This window comes from Phytophthora parasitica (genome assembly GCF_000247585.1).
Source record: "Phytophthora parasitica INRA-310 unplaced genomic scaffold supercont2.65, whole genome shotgun sequence".
Taxonomy (NCBI): Eukaryota; Oomycota; class Peronosporomycetes; order Peronosporales; family Peronosporaceae; genus Phytophthora; species Phytophthora nicotianae.
In genome coordinates, this window is record NW_008649051.1 from 45,043 (window position 1) to 64,600 (window position 19,558).

Consider the following 19,558-nt stretch of genomic DNA (forward strand, 5'->3'; position numbering starts at 1 on the left):
AGAATGTCACATCGTGCTGTTTCGACGTCGTTCCATCATTGCTGTTCTCCTTGAATGTAAACGGAAACAGGTCGATACCGATGGTTCGGTCTTCAATATTCTCGGGCAACGGCTCGTTCTTAGTCATCGACTTGACAAGACTTGTCTTGCCCCAGGTGCTTGGACCGACGATACAGACCTTGGACCGATAGACAAGTTGATCCACAGAAGTCTTCTCCAAATCGTCAAGAAAAGTCCTGACCGCGTCCTCGCCGCCTTCAATGACTTCCGACGGAATCTTTGTCAATGGTTTACCCTTCTCATAGCAATCGTGCCAATGATGCGCACACGCCAGTAGTCCCATCCGGTGTTGTTCCAGAGACGCCTTGGCGACCGATACAGATAAATAGTTCGGATTCGATCCACTTGATAGGAGTAAACGTGCAACGGCAATTTTTTCATCTAGATCCTCTTTCGAAATTGTCCAGATCATGCCGATGAGCGGACTATGGTTCTCCTATTCACACGAATTACAATCTCAGACATGAGTACCGACAAAGGTAAAACTACGATCAGCATTGACTGACCTTATCAACTGCATCAATGTTGGCGCGTCGATACAACAACAATGATACCACATCCGTATTGCCGTATTCAGCCGCATAATGGAGCGCTGTCCTGCCATCCTGCATTATCCCATTCGACAAGAGAGAAACAACACCACAGATCGGAGTCAGACACGGCCCAACATCAGAACACACACATGCATACACCACCGCCACAGCACTCCTCACTGTCGACGTCAATACATACCTTCTCAACAGCATTCACGTCGGCGCCTCCATCCAACAACAACGATACCATATCTGCATTGCCATTAGATGCTCCATAATGGAGCGCGGTCCAGCCACCCTGCATTAGCACATTCGACAAGAGAGAAACACCACCACAAATCGGAGTCAGACACGGCCCAACATCAGAACACGCATGCATACACCACCGCCACAGCACTCCACACTGTCGACGTCAATACATACCTCCTCAACAGCATTCACGTCGGCGCCTCGATCCAACAGCAACGACACAACATCCGTATTGCCGTTTTGTGCCGCATAATGGAGCGCGGTCCAGCCATCCTTCATTATCCCATTCGCCAAGAGAGAAACAACACCACAAATCGGAGTCAGACACGGCCCAACATCACAACACACACATGCATACACAACCGCCACAATACCCCACAAAACGCACCTCGTTCCTCGCGTCGATGTCTGCACCGCCTGCGACCAACGACTTGATCTCTTCAACAGTTTCTTCGCCGAACGCATTCCACGTCTTGTTCAGCTCGTCCTGCTCCCTCATCAGTCAGCGATGGGATCCACACTGAGGTCGATGCCAATCCCCACACGTTACTCACCAGTCGAATACTCGTGATCTCTTTCTTCTCGATATACTCCAGGAGCGCCGCCAAATCACCTGCAATATACTCCTGACATTCACATCATTGCAACAGCAGCACCGCACCGTGAGAGCTGTCCTCCTCCCCTCACGCGAAAGTGCAAGTGCACATACATTATATCCCAGCGAAACCCCTCGCTCTTGAAGCCACTGAAGCTTCTTCTCCATCTCGCCTTTCAACGCTGCGTGCAGCGCAATCACCTCGTCCTGTATGACATGCGAGAAACGCGAGCGCTGTGAGCGACTATGATTTCATTCCCTCCCCACCCGGTTTCCCTTTACCTCGCCCGTCATGACGGCTCTCTTGTGGCCGCGGTTCGCAATCGAGAACTGTCACCTCAGGTGGCCATGCTACCGCACGGAGGCTACCTTGTGGCGGTCGTTGGCTACATTTCGTTCCAGCGTGGGAGGAGAACAGAAGAGCCTTCCAGCACAGATACATCACCCTGTGTGTATTTGCAAATGTTGGGAAATCATCTTGCGTGACTTAGATTGCCCTCTATGCTCAGACAGGCGGCGGCCAGTGCGGCAAACAGCCCGGGCAAATGCAGCTACTGCCAGTAGTCTACTGGTAACCAGGTTCGCAACAATATCGCCGTAGCTTCGGAATTGTGTTCGTCGATTAGACTGGTCGACTTGAAGTTGCTTCACTCGGATGAACTGTGTTTGATACCAAGGCACACTCGCCGAAGGAGCTCTTGGACGCTGCTCTCTGTGTAATACTCGGCCACCATCGTTCTCTTCCTTCGTTGGCGCGTCGGCAGTCACAAACTTTGCTGCCGCCTTGTTCCGAATGCGGCACATCAGGCGCGGTGTCAGGAGGATGGCGCAGTACTACAGAAGATCCCTTCGGTAGTAATCCCTAGAAACGGAATACTCCTCAATAGCAGTAAATTAGCGGTTCCCGTTGAGCAGTCATTTACAAACACAAGATATTATTCCCTCTCACCCCTCAATCGTAAAATGGAATACATTTGAAGTCAAATATTCCTATTCTGGGGTGTTTAACTATGGAAAAGGTTATAACATCCGAAGAAATCTAGCAAAGACTTTTGGTGTTTGTGGCCTTGCTTTCTTCCAAGTTCTTCACGGATCGTGCGCTGCATTTCTCGCAGTCCGCTCACCGATCTATCCGATACGCCAGTCGTGCCTGCACGAACCAGAAGCTTAGCGACCCACATGAGATGCTCTTTAATTGCTTCTGACTCAAGGTCCTCCTCAATCCACATACTACGCTCCATATCGTCCTCGTCCAGGTTTTCTGAGCCGTCCTCAGAGCCATCTACAGTCATTTCTTGGTCAACAACTCCACAGAAATCTTCATCTGTGGGATCTTCTGCAACTATGTACTCGTCCGGCGGGTTCAGCAGCTCGTCCACGGACATTGGGTCCTTAACGTGCAGACGAGATAACATCGTCGCAAGCTCGGCGGAACATTGCATCATTTTCATCTGGTTCTTCGCAGATGCAGTTGTGGTAGTCTAAAAGCCCGGTGTGTTTCTAGCACCTAGCGAAGAGGGACGGTGGCACCGCGTTCCAGCAAGTAATACATAACAAATTGCCTGCCGAGTCCCCACTTTGCAGCCGCACTGTTCCAAACGAAAGGTACTCGGAACCATTTTTATGGTACATACGTGAATAGGAATACCCTTATTGGGGCGAAGCCCCCTCTATAATCGTGTTTCTCTTATTTCAGCTCTGATTTAGTTCTTACAGCTTGTAACCATAAATTTTGAGAATGGGTTAGGGCTACAATTTACAATCGTACTGGGGGCCAATTTGGGCAAAAAAAACTTGAGTTGAAGAACGATTTCCGATTAGGACTCTGCGTCTCTTGGAGATAGGGTTTGAGGTAAACGTTATTAAACTGAGGCCCGGTTTTATTTCCATAGAAAACGCCCCTTCAATGCGGAACACTAGAAAATAGCGTAAAACGGAACTTTTTATCTGGTTTGTAGCGCTAGCAAGTGGCCTTATACTCCTTATTGACATCTTAATTATAGGCTAAACCTTCAATAATTTATCACAGGTAAAAAGTCGGCTGAAGTATTTACGCCCGGTCCGAAAAGCCGCAATGGGGCTCAACGGCTCTTTCCAATAGCATTAAACACCAGGAGCATTAGACCCGTGTAATATCGGACATGGCGGTGAAACCTTGCGGTATTGCAATTTCTCTACTTTGAATGTACGAGCACGTGCTATGCGGTCTTGTGTTTGTCGTTGTGAGGCTGCATACTTCTAGCACGGTTAAGAGCGAATAGCTTCCGGAGAACTGGAGCTCTGCATGAACTAACAGAATTATTTGACACAATTCCGAAAAATGCTTTAAGGAAACAATGGCCACGCTATAAACGCGGCACGTGTAGTTGGTGGAATTTAAAGTACTCGTGGTGGAGACACCTCACTGACAGTAGACGGATTCTAGAACGCTCAGCCCAACTACAATTATAAGTTGTAGTTAGTACATCGCAGTAGCGTGCATAAGTACCAGTGATGGCAAAGTGCTCTACACCACTGTGGGCTCTGGTCGTTTGCGTGCGGTGCGATTTCCAAACGGCTTCTAATAGGGTAGGGCTTACAAAAACGGTCAGGAGCTTCAACGAAATTGGTAGTTCTAATTTCTGCTGACGCTAAGTAACGTTTTTCAATCAAGTTAAACCCACTGCGTAGTAATAATCTTTAACGTCGTTAGAGTACTTTTACTAAGGTTGATTGGCTTGAGTTAATGCTTAGAATATCGGCCACACCGGTTGGTAGTTCTAATTTCCGCTAACGCTAAGTAACGTTTTTCAAACAAGTTAAGCCCACTGCGTAGTAAGAATCTTTAGCGTAGTTAGAGTACTCTTACTAAGGTTAATTGGCTTGGGTTAATGCTTAAAATATCGGCCACACCAGTTGTAGTTAGTACATCGCAGTAGCGTGCATAAGTACCGGTGATGGCAAAGTGCTCTACACCACTGTGGGCTCTTGGCATTTGTGTACGATGAGTTTTCCAAACGGTTTGATCAGTTGATTCCGTTTTTACAACCTTCCTTGTTGACGCTTCATGGTTACGGTAAAACGGTTTCGTAACAATAAAGTGTCAATGGCTTGAAGTGGGTATAGGTTCGTTTTATAGCGACCCAAATATTGTACTCTGTTTGTCCTACAAACCGGTCGAAAAGTTGAGTAATGTCATAGAACCAGGTATTTTTATTATCGCAGAGTTCACTTTTCATTTATCTCTGTGAAGTGGATTGCAGAAAGGTATTATGGCGGGAGAATACAACAACAACAACAGCGATGACGAGAACGAAGCACGTCGCCTAATCGCCGAGGTTAGACACCAGTTTGTGTCCGTGAAGAAGTTGCGTTCGTTTGGAAGCGCATAATTCCCTCCCACAACCCAAAACGTGTCGGCTATCATGGTCGTGGAGTCCATTTCACGTCTTGATAACAATCGCGGAACGCGTCTTGGTCTAGTGGATGGCTTCATGAAAAACCATCTCAAGGGATATATCAACATGCTCGACAAAAACGACCTACGTGACACCCGAGTGTTCAAACTGACGGTTTGGGACCCTAACAACCGCTCTACTGGAAGGCCTTGCTTCGAGGTGGGGAACCTGTACAAGTTCAGGAAAATCCATTCGCTGTCATTTTACCACGAGTTGCTGCAGGGATGCCTGCAGTCTGTCGCTGCTACGAAACCTGGCCTCATCGAAAAATTTCCTGACTTTGACTCTGGAAAGCGCGCGCTTGGCCGATCAAGGTGGCTCTCATGACGCGAGTGATGACGAGCAAAACGAGCTGATGTAGCGAAAATTTCCTTTTTTTGAAGCTGCGTGCATATGCAGCTTGACGCACGCGAATCGCTAGAACAGCCTTACCTATATTGCCATAAGCACGAGGAACAATTAGACGAACAAAATCTCTAATACGGCACGACGATAGACCTTACGGTGTTGCAACTTCGCAGCTTTGACTGCACAAGCACGTGTTGCGCAGTCTTGCGGTTTGTCGTCGTGTACGGCGGGGCCTGCGCCAGTTTCTTTTACTGATTCGCCGCCAGCCTTCGCTTCATTGAAGACATAAACTATTCCTTTCGTCGCACTTGGAACACTCGAGCTACATTTGGAGTTGTTTGTAGTTTTTACAACTCGATTTGACAAAATCATCGCACTTAGATAGTATGAATGGATTTTATAGTTAAGATCTATTGATGCACATACGTGCGTTTGACACAGGCGCAAAGGAAGCGTCTTTTGCCGATCTCTGCTTGCTTCCTGCGGACGTGCTTGTCTTCATCTTGGCCACCATTTCCAGTGAAAAGCTTACGTGAAGGGGCGCGCGCCAAAACTGTGTATATACAGAGTTTTAGATGATCGCCCGAATTAGCAACACGCCAGTGCTGCTCGACTAGTACAGGAATAACTCCGAAGGGATTTTCTGTAGTAGAGTTTTGGAGAAAGACTGGAAATTGGCACACGAAAGAGCTCACAATCACTGCAAGAATAAATAGTATGCACTTACTAAAACATAGAGTGTGCCCACTACTTGAAATGGCGCGGCAACTAATATTAGTGTATTGTGAATTCCGTCCAAATTTGCCGATTTGGGTCTGTTTGAGGAGCGGGAGGACAATCGCCCACATACAAAACCAAGTCATTAGTAGAACCCACCTTATTTCGTACTTAAACGGGTCAGTATACGGAATTGTATATGCTGGGCGATTTGGGGGAGATTCATTCAAAGAACCGCCCATGACAATTTTGAGTAGAACATACAATATGACAACTAAACCAAGAGAACTTAAAACTCCTGAATTATTAAAAAAATACCATAGTAAAACGACACCCTTGAAGGCACATTTCCTGAGAAAAGATTTGGACGAGAATACTGCGCGGCGCCATGCCCGCAAGCCATGGGGAGAACTATGGAGGACAGGTGATGAGGGCTCGTATGAGGACTTCTCGGTCGCGTACCGCCTTTGTTCGGGTTAAAATGATTTACTACGCTGCACTATGAACCACGTGGATCGGGAAGAGGACGACGGAACGCTATTTCTACAGGTGGAAAATGCCATTCTACACACGCATCCGACGAGCTCATGGATACACGAGCAGAAAATCCAAACATTGAGAATTCGTACACTATTGTAAGAGTTCAACAAATAAGTTTTTTTTGCTCTTGCCGTTAAGAACGAGAGCTGCGAGCACAGCGCTCTCGATCGAACGTTGTGCTCGCCTCACGTGTCTTGCCGTCAGTTCCTGCTCGCTAGCATGGCACCGTATTGGAGGATTTAAGTCAAAGTTAGAGCATACACCATCCGCATAACGAGAATAATTGCAGCCGTGTGTGCCAAGTTCACGACGAGAGCTGAGAAAAAGTGTGACGTGTGCGTGCCCAAGGACACGGCGGGCGCTGAGAACGAGCTGGACGCAGACGCGACCACAGATAGCAGGAGTGTTGGTAGCACCGAGGGCAGCGCGTGTGCGATCAGAGACTTCGAAAGCTACTGCAGCGGGTGCATGGCTAAGGATACGGTTGTCGCTGCGGACAAGTGAGACGTGTGTACCAAATACACAACGAGCGTCGGCAGCCAGGGCAGTGTGTGCGTGGCCAAGTACACGAGGAGCGTTGAGAACAAGTTCATCGCGCGTGTGACCAGAGAGACCGCGAGTCTCAACACTAAGTGCAGCCTGTTTGTGGTCAAGTCCACGAAGGGCCTTGAGAAGAAGTTGAACGTGAGAGGTCCGACGCGCTGAAAGCAAAAATAGAATAATCCCTGACGTTCTGCAGCTTGCCTCGGCTAAGCAAACCCAACTTAGATGAGTTTTATCATTCTCCGTGAACTCCACTCGAACGCCCCACTCGTAAATAAACGATGTCTGAGAGGTGGTTGAAGGACGTAGTTGAAACCCAGGAGGCATCATAAAGTTTGCAATAGCTTCTTGAACCGTGACAGGAGGTTGCACGGTTGCCATTTTAATCAGGAAGTAATTCAACGTATTAGAACCGTAAAAGCAGACACCGTCTATTGCTGAATTCTCACCCGCCCTGCGTCAAGTACTTGTCCTTAGCGCTCGACGCGCTCTTGGTTGCGCCCGTGTTACCACCAGCGCTTTTCGTGTTCACCACACAGAACGTGTTCTTAAAGTTCGCTGCGTCCTTCTCACGCTTTTATTCTCAGCGCCAGCTGGAACCTGTGTTCGCACCTGCTCCGCACTTGTTCTCAGCGAGCGTCGTGCGCTTGGTCAAGGACACGATGCACTTGCTGTCGCAGGTTGTTACGTCCGGGGTCACGCCTGCGTCCAACTTCTTCTCAAGGCCCTTCGTGGACTTGACCACAAACAGGCTGCACTTAGTGTTGAGACTCGCGGTCTCTCTGGTCACACGCGCGATGAACTTGTTCTCAACGCTCCTCGTGTACTTGGCCACGCACACACTGCCCTGGCTGCCGACGCTCGTTGTGTATTTGGTACACACGTCTCACTTGTCCGCAGCGACAACCGTATCCTTAGCCATGCACCCGCTGCAGTAGCTTTCGAAGTCTCTGATCGCACACGCGCTGCCCTCGGTGCTACCAACACTCCTGCTATCTGTGGTCGCGTCTGCGTCCAGCTCGTTCTCAGCGCCCGCCGTGTCCTTGGGCACGCACACGTCACACATGTTCTCAGCTCTCGTCGTGGGCTTGGCCACCTCTGAGTTGCACTCGGTTTTGAAGCCTGCGGTGTCCGTGACCACGCACCTGCCGCCACTTGCCGCCGCCGCTTCTGGTGTCTGTGGTCGCGTCTGCGTCCAACTTATTCTTAGCGCTCGCTTCGTTGCGTGGCTTGCCTGCGTTGCACTTGGGGTCGATTCTCACTCTGTATCTGGTGAAGCTCACGCTGTTGAAGATCTTCGTGTCCAGAATCACGCTCGTACTGCAGATGAGTCAACGCCCGCGATGTTCTTGACAACGTTTGATCATTTACGCAATCGCCTTGATATAGTCGCCCAAGCTCGAGATCTTCGAAGTCCATCCTCTTATATAGTAAATCTCCACTTGGCAACCCGATATCTCGGATTTGTCGGATCATTCCTCGTCATATCCTGATTTACTTGATCCAGGCATTCTTGTGCGTCGCCGTCGTCATGTCTGACTCCATCGCGGCGCCCTTCGTCCCAATCTATCACTCTCAAGTCCAAACTACTTCAACATTGCCATGTCCAGGTTGGTCACCTCACTAATCCGGAACAATGCCCATCCATCATATTCCATCATCTCATTTTTCAAAAAGCACTCTACCACATTCGTACCCTTCGGTCGAGCTCCAACTGGACGTTCGGAATAGCGATTCCGGTTGGGCATCTTTCGCTCGTACCAGAACTTCCCATTCCATACTCGACTCGCTGGGACATCCTAGCTCCCCAACCCACTGGGGGTCTGGAATATTCATTCCAAGACTCTCAGTGGGTTAGTAAAGAGTGCCACAGCGCCAGCACCGTCTTCAGCTGTTGCCGCGCCTCCCACATCTCCGTTGGCAAGCTGATGCCGCCAATTCCTGGAATCATTACCGTCTGACCGGTTGTTCCGTCAACTGGGACAAAATATGAGCTCGAAACTGTCGCCCACAGCTGGCTGATATTAAACATCCCTTGCGCAATGTTATCCATAGGATCATCAATGTCGTTGGCCTTATCCACGGCCAACTCCAATGTTCGTGGTTTAGGTCGCTGTCTGATGAGTTTCTTGGTATCTTGTCTAGATTCCAGTAGAACTGTGCCAATAAAACTCTTTCACTTACTTTATTTCGTCCAATCACATCCGTAATGCTGCCACAAAATCTGCGTATGCTTCTCCCGGCATCATTCTTCTCATGTTCACTCTCCATTCTACTATAGACTTATCCAACCACGTAAAAAAGCGCCTTCTTCGGGCTCGTTCACGTGTTTTCTTCCACTGTTAGTCTTGCTTGAGGTTAACCCACCAACGTGCCGCGTTTTCCATCAGCTTGTTTCTCAATCTGAAGTAGAGCGCGTGATCCGACCACGATCCACGTCCCGATTTAGCGGCTCCTTACAGTGCCAAATCTACACGTTCTATGCACGTCGAGACGGAAACTATTGGTGAGGTAAATGCAAATCTTTCTCGCTTCGTCGACGAAGCGAGAAATCTCAATGCACCTATAGAATCACGCATCCGACGAGCTCGGCGGGAGCCCGGCTCCCACAGAAACAGGCAAGCCGTAAAACCTTTAAATCACAGCACGCGGGTTTTATTGTTCGTGGACTATTCACCTTTGCGAGGGGAGTCCGAGTCCTTTGGTCGCTTGAGCTCGTTTTCATATGATTTAATTGGACAAAATATTAATAAGCTGCTTCTAGGATTGACGTTCAGAAGCAAAGCATCTCGGGTCTAGACGGTGGACATGGCAGACATTGTAAACACGTACAGGGAGGGGTGGCCAGCGACACAGATAATCGGAGAAGCATCAAGATTTTGTGTTAAGACAATTTGGTGGACCCCGATCGGAGTCAAGCAGTTCAGATCCCGACATGACAGAACGTGATCCTGACGATCCAGGAGCCGACGTCGCAGATCCTGAATTCTTGAGTATGTATAAGTGGGTCCTGGGCCTAGATTGGATTGATTTGCGTTGGAAGGTGATGGTAAAGGTACGGATAAGCGAAATCAAGACAGGTCCTGCCTCAACATGTTCTGGATGACTTAGATCATCAGGATCTGGAGTGCAGATGTCCTGATTCGGAGAGGTCTACCTCGATCCAACGGTAAGGCTGCGAATCCCGGACGGTGACACCAGATCAAGGACGATCAGCATGTGGAAGATCATTATGAGGACTTCTGGAGCAAGATGAATCCTGACTCGACAAACCCTGAGTGACCAAGATCATCATGATCTGGATTGTTTGTGTCATGATCTGGAGAGATCCGCCAAAACTCCAGCCTTAAGACGAGGACTACGTTGCAGATCAGCCAAGGTCCGGTGCCAAGAACAGTTGGACGACGAAGAACAACAAGGAAGAGCGGTTACATAGCTGAAGAAAAGGGATCAAGGGGTTGTGCTGGTAGGGATAGTTGGTGTATAGGACCTAACTACAAATCATACTCGAATTTGCATTGTGTTACACACTTCCTGCCGGAACGACATTGGCCTTATCAAGCTCAGTCAAGGTCGGGAATAGCATATGTAATGTTGGTTGTGATACTTGGATAATAGTTTGGCCAGATCACACCACCTAGTGAACGTTTCCTCACAAGTGCAGATCAAGGAGGTTAACCGGATTTACTGCTTGACCTGGAGTATCTATCGACTCTCAACTATCAAGATCCCGCTATTGGAAGCGGCAAGCACGACGGAAAGGAAACTCAAAGAAACACACCCTCAATGCAGCCTACGGTCAAGATCCCAGATCAACATCGCCAGACCCAACAAGCTCGAAGTACTCGCTTGTGATCTGGACTCTACATCGGACGTATAGTGAAGATCTTCACTACTTCTCCACACAACCCCCACGTCTCGCCAAAACTTTCAAGCTTCACTCACTTGAACTTCTCTGTTGTTACCAGAGTAGCCAGATTCTGACGGGAATACAAGGTAAACAAGTTCAGCCGATCAAAGACCACCGGGGGACCATCTCCGTTAGTCGGTGTCTACGTACTGGTGGTGGTCGGATTCAGCAATCTCGCAGATTATTGCTGATTCCGCTGCACTACACGTGCGCAGCCACGCCCAACGCGCTTCTCAATAGGAGTAATTGTCGAATGCACGTTTGCTAATTACTTCAATCTGGTGTACCCTATGCAAACTTTGAGCAACACAATTGCATTTACCAACGCCAATCTGGCTCGACAGTAGCAGAGAATAATTCAACCAGGGGGAACGGTTTACCTGGATCGGGATTCGCTGACCGTGGCACTTGAATCTCGATCGGGGCTACCTTCTACATATTGGCCATAGGATGAAAAGGAAGGTTACGTTGATACCTCACTGAATATCGGTCGATTTGATATGAGGCGTCGCTGTTTTGATGAAATAATGTCTTGTATGGCATCTGCAGATGCTGGTGTCGACAAAGATCCTTAGAAACCTATTCGTCCTTTTGTTGACGGCTTCAATGAAAGGAGAACACGTGTTGTTTGCCCTGGTAACATCCTCTGAGTCGACGAGTGCATGAGTATCCAGAAAGGGCGGGAGAATAGATACGGTCACGACGGCCTTCCTTACAATACGAAGATAGCACGTAAGCATGAGGGCAAAGGGACTCAGCTCACGTCAATTGCAGATGGTGAAAGTAGTGTTTCATTTGGGCTCGAGCTAGTTGAAGGTGCACCGCGTCAGCGTGCTAAACCGTATGCTCGTGAAAACGGAGAAGGGAACAGCCCTTGTACTTTGGCTAGCTGAACCATACAAAGAAACAGGCCGCACTATAGTTGCCGATGGTGCCTTTGCCTCAGTAAAGACTCTTATTGAACTCGATGACCGTTTGGGCTTATTTTATGGGCATCGCCAAAACAGCTACTGTTCAGTATCCAAAAATAAAAAAAACTTCAAGCAGTAGTTCGATTCGTCTCCACCCCGTGGGTAGTTCACGGTGGTTTCGTGCACAACCAAACACAACAAACAAATAGATGCATTATGCTGGGCAGTATCGAAAGCCAATATCGATTATATCTAACAAAGGAACGGTGCTGCCTGGAACTAATCCATTCGATCTTGTCATCGTTGATTCAATGAGATAGTATAGTGGAAGCTTTGCGCTACGAAAAAAGAATCAATCGTTCCGAAATGATAGAGCTGTTCTTTTTAAGTTCCAAACAGTTGGCGTGCACGGCCACTACCGTCAAGGCATCCTGGCATTGGAGTGACAAAAATATCACAAGCAACTAGACTCACCGATTGTTTAGCACGATATGGTGATCGTGGATAACTACCTAGCGCACAGCCACAATGTGATCCATGGAGCATCACTAGATTTTAGTGATTTTGTTTCTCAGTTGGCTATACCAGTTCACCAACAACGAGCTTTCAGCATCTAGGACTAGGCGCAGCGGGTTGTCAACAATGGATTTGATAGTAGTACCTCGACGAGCTCAGCTCTCACCACGTTAAGGCTCTCATTGATTTTCCTCACCAGCTCAAGAATGAGGTTCGCGAGCACAGCGGCCCTGTGGTGAATGCAGCACGAAGGATTTATTTCTACTGTGTAAAGTGCTCTGACCCAGAGCGCCGTGTATCTATGGACCAAACGCCGGCCGGATGCCATAGCGTTCACCTCGCAAAAGCGTAACCTGACCTTTTTACACCTTCCGTATGTTATGCAAACCCCACATACTAATCTATCTGTCGATCTCATACTCGTATGATCAAATCCTTGGTACTCGTATGAATTCGACCTGGGGGATAAAGGTTAACACTAGAAATAATATTGTCTCGTGTGACTTAGGCTCGCCGATTAGAACCCCAAGCTGATGGAAGGTGGTTGCGAGGGGTACCTCGATATTAGGGATCGTTCTATGAAAATACTATCTCATATCTGCCACACACTGTTAACACATGATTTTTACATTGAGCATAACTGGAAGGTACAAAAAATGTTTACTCGCCGAGAAATTATCGTTTTCCCAGCTTGCATTAGGCTCTACACCGGCGCTCCTGGAAAACCTTTTCGCATGAACTTATCCGCAATTCAGAAAGGTATTTAGTTTCGCCCCAAACCGATTAATTCAATTGTAGTTCGTGAGCATATAAGCTTGAAAGCAGGAAAACACACAACAAACGGATCATGAGCATTTTTCTCCTTCGTTCCAACACTGCAAATAGGACAAGTAGACTTGATTAGCCCAATGAGTTAGGCTCGCTGGAATCCCCTACTTCTATGCCCTCTGATGAAATAAACCTTATCAAAGGTGGAAAACCCATCCTATGAGGACATTCTACTCGCTAATCAAGCCCGTTGGAAGAGAATTATTTTCCTATGCAGCCTGGCTGCGTCTTCGTGAGTTCTTGTCCTGGGCTCTGAGTTCTGGCGGGCTGAACGGCGAATGGCTGGAATTCTCCGTTCTGTCGCGGTTCGGAAGCCCATGGTTCAGCTCGGTTCCCTCGTACTTAACTGACCACTTTCCCCCTTCGTTCCAACACTGCAAATGGGGCAAGTAGACTTGATTAGCTCAATGATGTAGGCTCGCTGGAATCCCCCTCAAGTTGTATGGAGTTTGGTTCATGGAACTCCCAGGTCGAAGCCTTGATCATACTGCTTGCCACGTCTCGAATCATGCCCGGCTTGAGCCTAGTGTACACGGTGAAGCACCTACTCGACCATCGTCCCATCAGTCGAATCACGAGGTCGCTCTTGCCTGCTGCCAGTAAGGCACAGGCGCCTCCAATACGAAGCGAGTGTGATGAATAGTCTTTTGGATTAAGACCCAAGCCCGGGGCTGTGCCCTTGATTAGCTGGCTGACGCGTAGTTTCTTGGTCGTCTCGCCTGGCGAGACTGATGTGATGTATGGCCCCAGCTTCACGCCTTCGTTAACTCACTTCGCTCTGACACGTAGACAGCCCTGGGCTGCTGCCCTGGGCATAACGTTGGGTCCTTGGATCGATAATGCTGATAGTCGAGCCTTGTCCGACTCGGTCTCCCTTGTGCGATTCGAACCGTATTTCCACCGACGTAGCGTTGGTGGCCTCAGGGTCTACCGGGTCACCATGCTTGTCCAGTAACTTCACGTTGCTAACCTTGATGCAGTGAACCCTCTCCTGTCCCGTCGATCTGTCGATCGTCACTGACCCCCAAAGCTCTGAGCTTCTATCCAGGAAGAAGAAGGGCAAGATGATGGATCCACACATAAGTTCGCCTCGTTCGTCCGGTGTACCTAGCACTTCGCGCATTTTGAGCAGCATCTGTGCAATAACTGGCTGTTTCAGGTCCACCTGACTGTTCGAGCGTTTGTATCCTTGAGCGATGACCTCAAATTCTGGATCATGGTAATCAAGCTTGGCGTTCCGAACTGCCTTGTGGGCGAATGCCACTGCTGCCATTTTACCGTCGAAGGTCTGAAATTTGTTTCCCACCTTGGATCGGTTGTAACCTTCTGAAGCACACAGACCGGCGAATAGCCCGACAATTCTTGCTTGTTCTGCCCTGTGCAGCTTGTCGATCCATACCGGCAGTCCGAACTCTTTGCAGAATGACTCCCAGAACTTGAAATTCTTGCGGTATCGTCCGAGGGTGCCGTCTGCGACTGCAGCCTGTTTGAGTTGTTGTGCCTTCGCTTCAAACTGTCCTCGTCGGTCATTTTATGTTGAGCATAAAAATCGTTAGTGCTTCTGTGAAGGTCGCATCTTGATACTCCATCCATGCTGCGAGATAAGGTGTGCGTCGAAATATGTATCCGATGCTGAGCCTGGCTCAGTGCACTGGTGTAACTCGTCTTGTCCTTCGATTGATCGGCAGTTCATCTTGTCAACCAGTCGGGCGATCCAGTGGCGGTTGCTATGAAGCACAACGTGATACCAGGTGTTGATCACCGTTAAGGCCATGCCCTATTTGTGGACCACCGAGTTCAGTGCTTTGGCTACAACGGCATCCATGCCCAGGGCGTTGGTGTGAGCCGTTCGAAAGCCGCACTCCCAGATTCATGTTGGAGATTATGACGTGTTGAGGCTCCAGTTCTACCAGCCATATGTCGTTGATGGATTTGTTGTGATCGAACAGCCGCATGGGAATGCTACTCAAGTTGTTTTGGAGGACCAGGTCTTCCCACCACTCCAGATCCTTCTGAAGGAAGTCTGACATCGCCACGCCCGATTTGTGACTGCTGCGACAGCGTGTCTGAACAGCCACCAACCTTTGTATAAACGGCTTTGTGACCGGGATGAAGCTGATAATATGCCCCAGCACCCCCACCACACAATCTAGTTGTTCCCGTGACAAGAATTTCTTCGCCTTCGTCTTCGAGACCACCCTGTGCATTTTCTCGATCTTCCTTTGAGGCACCGAGATTGATTCACCGGGAATGTTCCAGTCAGTGCCTACGGCATGAAAGACACGCGACCACGTTGTGAACTTGCCCTCATGCCTGCCATCAGATCCAAACACGAGTTTCACACCGTCTCTGAGACGCTTCTCGGCCTTCTGAAGGCGGTCCCCAATGTCGGCCTCAACGAGAAGAATATCGTCAACCCACTGGAAGATCCAGAACGGTACTATAACCCAGCACGATGGATGACCCTGTGCATTGATAATGTCGAACCGCCTTCCCGAAAACGGCGAAAAAACCTGGTGACGCAGTCCAGCCAAAGATGGCCATGCCGGAGACAATGCCATGGTTGGAGAGCGGTAACTTGCCCCCAAACGCGGACGCATGGCGACGTCTGGCATCATTTCATAGAGAACATCCTCTAGCCGTTTGATATAGACGCCGGCAACGGTCCTTGACATCCCTAACTGTGCTGCAGCTCCACCAATTCCATCCCCGTCAATACCACAGCTATTCCCGTAGTATGCCAATAGTGCTGCAAGCCCGAAATCGAAATGATACTGTGTGTTTTGCCCTGGGAGACCATATTTGCGATAGTATAATGGCCCCAGTAGTCGAACTAGCCCATCAAAGAAATCTGGTAGGCACCGCAACGTCTTCTTGTAGGCGGTAGGAGAACGCCGCGCTTTCAGCTTGGGAAAAAAGTCTGTTTGAATGACAACGTGCTCCTGAATAGGCCCTCGAATTGATCTTCCGTCCAATTGGCTCAGGGACACCATCAGCAGGATGTTCATCAGCATGCACAGCACCAACATTTCTTCCTCTATCAAATCATCGTCGTAATCGTTTACTTCTGCAGCACACCGCTTCCGTTAATGCCGCTCTTGCACCGCTAGCATGCAGACCCATACATACCTTCATCGACGTCCATCGGCTGCGCGTCATCTGCGCCGCCTATCGCCAGCAGCGCGCCATCTCCCAAGCGTGCTAACTCCTCCATCACTCCGCGCTCGATCTTCAACTTAAAAAATCAGTCTCTGCTCTCAAAAAGAGGCGCCGAACCTATTTGTTTTCGCCGCTTTATAATGAGGTGCTTTGGCCACCTCGTTTTTCCTAACGCTACTTACAAGAAAAAATAGGCGGGAAAAAATTGTTGATTTTCTATTTGGACAGCGCTCTTACAAAGGTCGCTGCCTTCTCGCTTCGATTGCCACGTTGGTCCAGGACACTCTCTCTTCCATTCGAGCGCGTTCGCTTTGGTCCCGAAGAAAGACAAGACAAACCCCTCCACCTTGATGGCCGGATAATTCATGATCTGTCCGCTCCAAGCGGCCATTCGGCCAACGATTACACGGACTTCACGTTATCTCCAGATACCACCTGGGATCCCATTCTGTCGATTGCGGTCCGGATCCGAGATCTTCGTCGCCGGTTCCCGGGGTGTGCTATTTACGCCATGGTCGCGGATATCGCGGACGCCTTTCATCACGTCCCAGTTCACCCTCATCTATTTCCCAGCCCCGACAGCACTAGAGGAATGGCAGGAACTGGTGGAAGGCTTTGTTGAACGTAGAAGTAATTTTCCTGATGTCGCGTGCATCTTTGATGAAACAATCATTATAACGAGACGCCCGCGCGATCACATGGTATGCGGCTGGTTTGATATCTTGTCTGACGCTAACATGTAGATTTTTTAACGCGCACAAATGGCTTCTACGACAAGAATGGCAAAACGTCTTACAACTGTTTGCCAGCTATTGATTTCCGTGGGAAGTTTCGATGCATTGGAGTTTTTTCGGGCAGCAACTCAGATCAATCAATGTGGAACCAGTCTGAAGTACTTGGACTTCGCGCGAGATATCTGTGCCCTCCAGGCATTAACTGGCTGGCCGACGCTGGATTCAAGATTTGGCCATTTCTTATGGTTCCGTTTGATGAACGCCGTGGAAAGCGGTTGTCTAGAAAGCAACTGCGGGACTCGGACATACCAACGATTTCTTCTGCCTCATTTTTTTCAGTTACAGAAAAAACGAGGTAACCGCAAAATAGATCACTTTTCTATTTAGACAGCGCTCTAATAGTCGATAAGCAGCTTGTCAATCACAACTGGAGCACCCGAGACGGCGCCCAAGTAGTTATCAGGTACGGGTCGGACCCCTTGACGAGTAGCGGGGCTAACCCAACGGGGTACCAGGCCGTGCTCCGCGATATCACAAAGCAAGTCCAATTGGGGGTAAGATGAAAAATGTAGGCGAAAAAGCCATGGTCGCAATGCCTTGTTCGGCCGGTAGTCGGAAGGGGTCTGACCCCGAAACATCTCGAGGATACCGTCTATACCCAGCTCAGAGCTGGTAATGAGAGCGTAAAAAAACGAGCGTCCTCTTCCGGAAGTCGTAAGCGCCCATGGCGGGCCGCCATAAAAACCCGGTCGATGGGAAACGGGATATTCAAACGCTGACACGCCTCCTGGAGGTGAGAAAATACGTCCGCAGGGATGCAACGACTGCGGCCAGCGATGGTGCACGTGCGGGAGACCCGAAACTCGAAGGCAAACGGAAGTTGCCGAGCGTCCGTCGTGACACGCTCCGGTCGGCACGACGTGGACATCACCGGATGACTTGATAACGAGGCCACCGAGGACACGAAGCGGTAGCGGATCAGATGACTCAGGATGGACAGCTCCCGGGTAGTCATTTTTATGGAACCAACAAGACTTGACGTAACACCGCCCCCACAGCATCAACTATGCTGTGGACGACCACCCTTGAGTGGACCATGACGATCTGTCGTCCAGCGAAGCACGTCCGGTGGAAGTTGATGCATGCGATGGACGTGTGGGCAGCGAGGTGAAATACAGCCAACCGCAGTTTGGTAGCGAATGCAGATTTGGGTACCATTCATCAGCGGGATCTGATCCCGAGTAGCGGGTGGGATAACAGTTCGCTCGGAATGACGTCCCCCACGACTCGGTCGTGGATGGGTTCCCTGCGCTTGGGGAGGTGTTCCCGAGTATGGCGTGGCTCAGTAGCCCGAGGCCCTGGGCCATGTGAATCGAAAACCGTTCGCATCATCGCGTCGCGCAGGACACGATGAACATAAAAATGCTGGTATTCTCGCGACTTAGGCCGTAGGATCCGCAACGCCCGCTCCATAAAGTCGCGGCTGTCGACCCGGTAGAGCACAACGTTGCAAAGTCCCTCAAACACGGCCTGGTAGAGATTGCACCATGCATGGACTACAGAAGGGGGGGGGGACCGGTGCGGTACCTGGTGTACTGCATCACCGTGAACGGCGCGAAAAATGGCAGCAACATCGGCCGGATACCATTCTGCTGTCGCATCCTGGATAACGTGAAGGACATGATGAAGCTGGTCCGCCTGGCGGATATGGAAGCGGGGACCGGGCTCCACGCCTCCCCATTGACCGTCGTCATGGACGACTGTGCGGTCTTGGTGGAAGGTTGAAGGATCCTCAGAGGATAAGAAGTGATCAATGGGGCGTGAGTGGAAATTAACCGCGTACAACATCTTGACGGCCACCTTCGTTATGTGGTAACGGTTGCGAAAACGCTCGTGTTGGAGCATGGCGCACACCTTATCTTGCGGAGACATGCGCGAAATCGAGAGAACTCATCATTACCTGCAGCGTCCCATGCTGGGCGAGGGCCCACCCGGGCTGTGTTGAGGACACGGGCCTCGTTGTCCGTAGGCCGGAAGGTGGCAACACTAGTGACATGATGCCCCTGCGGCGAATGACCACAAGAAACAGAACGAGAGCAGCGTCTCCGGGAGGTGACGCAGCGAAGGGAATGGGAGCGGCGACGACGTGCCCGTGAAGCAGAACGAGAGCGGGAGTGATCCAGAACGAGAACGGGAGCTGTGTCGCGGCTCGAGTGAGAACGGGGGCGATGGCGCGGGCCCGAGCGAGAACGGGAACGGAGTCGTTGAACGGAGCGTGAGCGGCGGCGTTGACGCACAGGCGACGGACTGCGATGGCCGCGATTAGAGTATGTCGGAACTCGGAGGAGATTGAGAGGAGATCTTGAAACGTCGCAGCAAGAGTGGGACGACGAGCGGCTCCAGAAGAATGCGAAGGAGGGCAACAACGGAGTACGAAGGAAGAACGAGCAGTTAGGAAACTCCTACAGAGGAGGATGC

General features: G+C 49.8%; 6 protein-coding genes across 6 annotated transcripts; 1 reads left to right on the forward strand and 5 right to left on the reverse strand.

The window, feature by feature from the left end:
* Positions 1-6: 6 nt before the first annotated feature.
* On the reverse strand, positions 7-1,731 carry PPTG_17222 (hypothetical protein; the record flags this gene model as incomplete). The annotated part of the gene is made up of 9 exons (XM_008914933.1): positions 7-41; positions 79-496; positions 567-665; positions 793-891; positions 1,017-1,115; positions 1,231-1,329; positions 1,397-1,468; positions 1,552-1,644; positions 1,720-1,731. 9 exons carry the CDS (start codon positions 1,729-1,731, stop codon positions 7-9), a joined length of 1,026 nt encoding a protein of 341 aa, XP_008913181.1.
* Positions 1,732-1,878: 147 nt separating this feature from the next.
* PPTG_24048 (hypothetical protein) lies at positions 1,879-2,241 on the reverse strand (the record flags this gene model as incomplete). Its single annotated transcript, XM_008914934.1, has 1 exon — positions 1,879-2,241. One exon carries the CDS (start codon positions 2,239-2,241, stop codon positions 1,879-1,881), a length of 363 nt encoding a protein of 120 aa, XP_008913182.1.
* A 2,600-nt stretch (positions 2,242-4,841) lies between these two features.
* PPTG_24049 (hypothetical protein) lies at positions 4,842-5,201 on the forward strand (the record flags this gene model as incomplete). Its single annotated transcript, XM_008914935.1, has 1 exon — positions 4,842-5,201. The coding sequence occupies one exon, from the start codon at positions 4,842-4,844 to the stop codon at positions 5,199-5,201; it is 360 nt and encodes a 119-aa protein (XP_008913183.1).
* Positions 5,202-7,605: 2,404 nt separating this feature from the next.
* Positions 7,606-9,075, reverse strand: PPTG_17223 (hypothetical protein; the record flags this gene model as incomplete). The annotated part of the gene is made up of 5 exons (XM_008914936.1): positions 7,606-7,873; positions 7,913-8,199; positions 8,306-8,342; positions 8,719-8,837; positions 8,905-9,075. 5 exons carry the CDS (start codon positions 9,073-9,075, stop codon positions 7,606-7,608), a joined length of 882 nt encoding a protein of 293 aa, XP_008913184.1.
* Positions 9,076-13,586: 4,511 nt separating this feature from the next.
* On the reverse strand, positions 13,587-16,401 carry PPTG_24050 (hypothetical protein; the record flags this gene model as incomplete). Its single annotated transcript, XM_008914937.1, has 4 exons — positions 13,587-13,906; positions 13,971-14,700; positions 15,050-16,254; positions 16,317-16,401. 4 exons carry the CDS (start codon positions 16,399-16,401, stop codon positions 13,587-13,589), a joined length of 2,340 nt encoding a protein of 779 aa, XP_008913185.1.
* A 1,900-nt stretch (positions 16,402-18,301) lies between these two features.
* PPTG_24051 (hypothetical protein) lies at positions 18,302-19,012 on the reverse strand (the record flags this gene model as incomplete). Its single annotated transcript, XM_008914938.1, has 2 exons — positions 18,302-18,610; positions 18,668-19,012. 2 exons carry the CDS (start codon positions 19,010-19,012, stop codon positions 18,302-18,304), a joined length of 654 nt encoding a protein of 217 aa, XP_008913186.1.
* Between the last annotated feature and the right edge of the window lie 546 nt (positions 19,013-19,558).